At 39.3% G+C, this 5,925-nt stretch overlaps 1 protein-coding gene across 8 annotated transcripts in view; it reads left to right on the top strand.

Moving 5' to 3' along the window:
* Nucleotides 1-1,910, top strand: part of LOC107648729 (protein SHOOT GRAVITROPISM 6) — a 25,463-nt gene extending 23,553 nt beyond the window's left edge. For 4 of the 8 annotated variants that reach the window (XM_016352553.2, XM_021104493.1, XM_021104494.1 and 1 more), the window contains 5 exons: nucleotides 539-610; nucleotides 708-793; nucleotides 882-975; nucleotides 1,062-1,169; nucleotides 1,257-1,910. In XM_016352553.2, the coding sequence (XP_016208039.1) occupies nucleotides 539-610; nucleotides 708-793; nucleotides 882-975; nucleotides 1,062-1,169; nucleotides 1,257-1,457 (561 nt within the window). In that variant the 3' untranslated portion in view covers nucleotides 1,458-1,910. Of the gene's footprint in view, nucleotides 1-538; nucleotides 611-707; nucleotides 794-881; nucleotides 976-1,061; nucleotides 1,170-1,256 lie in introns of those variants that run through there. The other 4 variants (XR_001622040.2, XR_002348769.1, XM_021104492.1 and 1 more) reach the window with 3 other exon arrangements.

Below are 5,925 nucleotides of genomic sequence, written 5' to 3'. Positions count from 1 at the left end.
AAAGAAAAGTAAAGAAAAAAAAAACGAGAATAAATAAAAAAGGAACTTATAGCATAGGAATAACTGCAGTTTGTTCACTTAAATCATTGGTAAAAAGTTTACCAGGTGGCCATACCACTGTTAAACAACAATCCTTTTCTTTCACACGTTGAAGCCCTAGCAATGCCAGCACTTTTCTCCTTCATCTTGACAAATAAACCATAGTTTAGTTTCTACTTCTATTAGAAGGTTTGCTCAAATCTGACAGTATTTGACTCCTTTTGGATTTTTGGCCTTCAAGACCTTTATGACAGTATTTGACTCATTATGGTTTTGGACATTCTTTGATAAGTACATGCGTCTCTTACAAATATAACGTCACCATGTGTCAAATCTTTTTGGGATAAAATAAGAAGGAAGAAAGTTTCACATATTTTGACTTCATATGCCTCGTCATTTGAAGATTTTGGTTGCGTAATTCCCCCCTGAAATGATGTCATATAATTATCTTTCCAATATGTCAGAGCGCTTATTCATTGCCATTGATGGTCTTTTCAAGGTACATGCTGCTCTCCCTCGTCTGGTTTTGCATCTTCATGATGAAGATGCTGGTGTTCGATTGGCCTGTCGGGTAATCAGCTACTATCTTGGAATTTCTTGAATTGGAGACTTGCAAAGAAGCTTGTAATGGAATTAATTATTTCTTTTTGAAACATGCTGACTTTCAGAATACACTGAAACGAGTTTTCCCTTTGATGGAAATTGAAGGATTGCTTGCCTTGCTCAACACACAGAGCTTTCTTTCTGATCACCGGTAGGTTTTGACAGATCTTAAATTTGCTTTGTTTTTGTTGAAAGAATTTTCTTTTTAGAATTTATCAAACCCATGTTTGTGACTTCAGAAGTGACTATGAGGACTTTCTCCGCGACATTGCAAAACAATTTATTCAGCATCTTCCCTCCAGAGTTGATACTTATATGGCAGCAACAGTGCAGGTTCATAAAAGCTCATATCTCTGTTGGACTTAGGTTATCTTATGCTGCTGCTATACGCCATAACTTACTTATCCTGGATGACGCAGGCTTTTGATGCACCGTGGCCCGCAATTCAAGCAAATGCTATATACTTCTCCAGCAGCATTCTTTCTTTATCAGACAATCATCATATTTTAGCTATCTACCATGCACAGGTCTTTCCTGTATATCTTATACCATTTTCAGGCTCTTAATTATTAACTAAATCTGAAGTTTGACAAAGATGCGCCCATTGTTTTTAGGTATTTGGTATGCTAGTGGGAGACCTGAGTCGATCACCTGATGCAATTGTTAGAGCAACGTGCTCTTCTGCTTTGGGCTTGTTGCTGAAATCCTCCAACACATTATCATGGAGAGCAGTTTCCCCTGATCGGTCAGACTCAACTTCCAGGAACCACGATTTGGAGTCTACACCGAACCAGCAAATACAAACTGAAACTTAAGAATACCGGATTCATGAATTGGCTATGGCCTATGAGCTTGAAGCGATGTGATTGAAAGTCATGTGTCTTGGTCTCGCTATGGGTAGATACCGTTCTCCTTCATAATATGTACAGCCTTTCTGTCAAATTTTCCCGTGGCCTTAGTTGTAAAGTTTGAAGAGCTCTTCTTTTCTTTTTGGTGCGTCTGAAGTAAAAGAAAACAAGCCAAGGCAAGACTAGAAGCCCTAGGGAAGCCAATACCTACGGCAACTGCAAGAAACACTGGTGTTCATTAATGGTGTTCATTGTGCAGCCAGCAGATTCTAATGTACATTAGCTATCCAGTCGTCATAATTTGTGTATATTGTTCTATATTGATTACATTTTCATGTAATATAACTGATACACTATTTGGAGGCGCTATCTTGTCATTGATTACATCAAGCAGCTTTTCTAAATTTAAGCATTTTCCAATTTTGACGGTGTTCTGTGATTTGTTTATAACTTTTTTACATGTATATTATGTAAAGAAATGTTTCTAATTTCTAAACTTAACCAGTTAATTATGTTTCTAAACTATTTTCTCTTTCAGAGAAAGGGCATGGCTAAATCATATTTATATGGACACTAATTCGGCTTAGAGTCGATTGGATTATATCAAGGTTTTGAAAATTGGACTGGTCATTGGTGCGTGAAATTGAACTCCGCAATATTCGCACAGAACGACCGGCAAGTACACCGGGTCGTCCAAGTAATACCTTAGGTGAGTGAGGGTCGAATTCCACGGAGATTGTCGGATTGAGCAAGTAATGGTTATCTTGTAAATCTTAGTCAGGCGATTAGAAAATATGGTTGTTGGTTGAAAGCATAAACGAAAAGTAAAGCAAACGAAATACCAGATTAGTGTAAGCAATAAGAGGTTTAGTTAAGGCTTCGGAGATGCGTATTCTTTCTGGATTAACTTTTTTCATTGTCTACTTCAATAACGAATGATTCATTCAATGGCAGTCGTAATTGACTAACTCATGTAGCATCCTCATCAAATTAGTCTCTTCTAAACCATAGCAGTCCACCATATCCGAGCAACTCATGTAGCATCCTCATCAAGTTAACTCATGACTTCCCACTATAGCCGAAGGTGAAGACCTAAGCAATCCACTCCCCTTCATGATCCTACTCAAAACGCCACAGACAAGGTCGGATCTTCTGGATCAGGGAACGCTGTTTCTCAGACTCTAGCCTTAACGCCACAGAGACCGCGGTAACCCACGGTCAACGGAATTTTATGTCACTTATTCAAAGTCGCCCAGGCACGCTCTTGGAATCTGCAGTGCACTCTTTAGTTGTGGTTCAATGCTATTTGGGTCTGGACTCACACGGAACCCATGTAGAACAAGGATGATTGTCACGGGTCATCCTTAATTCATGAGATGGAGAACGAAAGTGCACAAGAGAATGGAATCAAACGTGTATTGAAATAGAAACAGTAATATTATTAATCCAATAGACTTAGCAAAGCTCCTAACCCTAACTTAGGAGGTTATCGACCCATAGCTTACAGAAAATAGTAGTTAATTTCAAAAAGTGGTGGGAGAAGATCCTAAACAAGGGTGATCTTCTCCTATATATAATAACCTAATGACTCCGAAGTACAAAAAGTATGATAGACTAGACTAAAGGTACGTAAGTCCACTCTTAGGCCCACTTTGGTTGAGTACTTGGGCTGAGCTTGGCATCCAACTTGAGGAATAGGTGTTAAGCCACGCTACCTTGTGCTTGGGATGGTGTTGAACTCCCCAAAGGGGGTGCTTCTTGGGCGTTCAATGCTGGCTTGTCTCCTTGGGGCATTGAACGCCAGAAAGGGGGTAGGTCTTAGGCGTTCAACGCCCAGTATGGGCAGACTCCGTCCAAGAAAAGTATAGACCATCATATATTGCTAAAAAGCTCTAAAAGTTAACTTTCCAACGTCGTTGAGAACGCATCATTTGGACCTCTGTAGCTCCAAAAATGCTTGTTTGAGTGCATGGAGATCAGAATCAGACAACATCTGCTACGCTTTCCTTGTCTCTAAATTGGACTTTGCCAAAGCTCCTTAATTTCAGCCAGAAATCACCTGAAATCATCATAAAACACAACAACTCAAAGTAGAATCCAAAAATGTGAATTTTGCACTAAAACCTATGAAAATGTAATGAAACTTAAACAAAATATAACTAAAACAATATGAATATGATGCCAAAATGCGTATAAAATATCCGCTCATCAGAACTCCAAACTTAAACTATTGCTTATCCCCAAGCAACCAAAAATAATCTAGGATTAAAAAGAAGAGAAAGGCACAATAAATCTCAGAGTTTCCAATGAAGCTCGGTTCTAATTGATGAGCGGGGCTAGCAACCATTTACTTCTAAACAGTTTTGGCATCTCACTATCCTTTGAAGCTCAGAAGTGTTAGCACCCTTAGGAACTCAGAATCCGGATGATATTATTGACTCTCTTAGTTAGTTCTTCTTGATTCTTGAACACAACTTTCATTTTGAGTCTTGGCCGTGACCCTAAGCGCTTTGTTTTCCAGTATTACCATCGGATACATAAACACCACAGACACTTAACTGGGTGAACCCCTTAGGATTGTGATTCAGCTTTGCTAGAATCCCCATTCAGTGGTGTCCAGAGTTCTTAAGCACACTCTTTTGCTTTGGATCCTAACTTTAACTACTCAGTCTCAAGCTTTTCACTTGACACTTTCACACTACATGCATTTGGTTAGGGGGAGGAGCTCATTTGAACTTTTTAGGCCAAGATTTTGTTTCTTTTAGGCCTTCCTAACCATTGATACTCAAAGCCTTGGGTCGTTGCTCTTGCCTTTTGGTTTAAAGAGCTATTAGCTTTTTCTTTTTCTTTCTTTCTTTTTTTGTTTTTTTTTTTTTGCTTTTTCTACCTTCAAGAATAATTTTTTTTTGGATTTTTCAGATCACCAATAATACTTCTCCTTTTTCATCATTCTTTCAAGAGCCAACATTCTTAATCCAAGATCAAATATGCATTGTTAATTCATGCATTCAGAAAGATAAAAGTAATACTACCACATCAAATAATTGGACTATTCTTATTATATAACTCGAGTTCATGCATCTTCTCTTTTTCAAATAAAATTTTATTTTTAAGCATGGTGAGAGATATATGGAATATTTTATAACTTTAAGATATAGACAAAGATGATCATGCACTAAAAACAGGAAACAAATAATGAAATACAATGGAAAATAGAAAATAACATAAAAATAACATAAGTAAAGGGGTAATGGAACGTGACCACCTTAGTGACGGCGGCTACTACTTCTTCTAGTGGGTCCAATGGAGCGTTTAAGGTCCTCTATGTCTCGTCCATGCTTCTGTTTCTCCTCCCTCATAGCTCTTTGATCTTCTCTTATTTCATGGAGGATGGTGGACTGCTCTTGGTATTCCATCCTCAACTGATCCATATTGGAGCTTAATTCTGCTAGAGAAATATGCAATTGGTCTCAAAAATTTGGGGAGGAAAACGTATCTCTTGAGGCATCTTAGGAATTTCTTGTTGAGGCGGCTCCACATGCTCTTGCTGTGGTTCATGTGCCGGCTCTCTAACATGCTCCGTCCTTCTTTTAGTGATGGGCTTGTCCTCCTCAATGGGAATGTCTCATTCTATGACAATTCTAGCTGAATTGCAAAAGTGACAGATAAGGTGGGGAAAAGCCAGCCTTGCTAAGGTGGAGGGCTTCTCAGCTATCTTGTACAATTCTTGAGGTATTACCTCATGTACCTCTACCTCATTCCCAAGCTTGATGTAATGAATCATGATGGCTCTGTCAATAGTCACTTCTGACCGATTGTTAGTAGGGATGATAGAGCGTTGGATGAATTCCAACCATCCTCTAGCTACAGGCTTGAGATCAAGCCTTCTTAGTTGGATAGGCTTGCCTTGAGCATCCCTCTTCCACTGAGCTCCTTCCACACAAATGTCTGAAAGGACTTGGTCCAGCCTCTAATCAAAATTGACTCTTCTAGTGTAAGGTGTGGGTCTCCTTTCATTAATGGTGGTTGGAGCACCAACCTTACACTTTCCGTGCTGAAATCTAAGAGATGCCCTTGGACCATGGTGCGCCAATTTTTGGGATGTGGGTTCACACTAGTGTCATGATTTTTAGTGACCCAAGCATTAGCATAAAACTCTTGCACCATTAAGATCCCAACTTCCGGGATAGGGTTGGTCAGAACTTGCCAACCTCTTCTCCGGATCTCTTGTTGGATCTCCGGGTACTCATTCTTTTTTAGCCTAAAAGGGACCTCGGGGATCATCTTTTTCTTTGCCACTACTTCATAGAAGTGGTCTTGATGAGCTTTGGTGATGAATTTCTCCATCTCTCAGGGTTCGAAGGTGGAAGCAACAACTTTCCCTTTCCTCTTTCTAGAGGATTTTCTGACTTTGGGTGCCATAAGTGTGAATGGA

Source organism: Arachis ipaensis, chromosome B06 (assembly GCF_000816755.2).
Source record: "Arachis ipaensis cultivar K30076 chromosome B06, Araip1.1, whole genome shotgun sequence".
NCBI lineage: Eukaryota > Viridiplantae > Streptophyta > Magnoliopsida > Fabales > Fabaceae > Arachis > Arachis ipaensis.
This window is presented reverse-complemented; position numbering and strand designations above follow the sequence as displayed.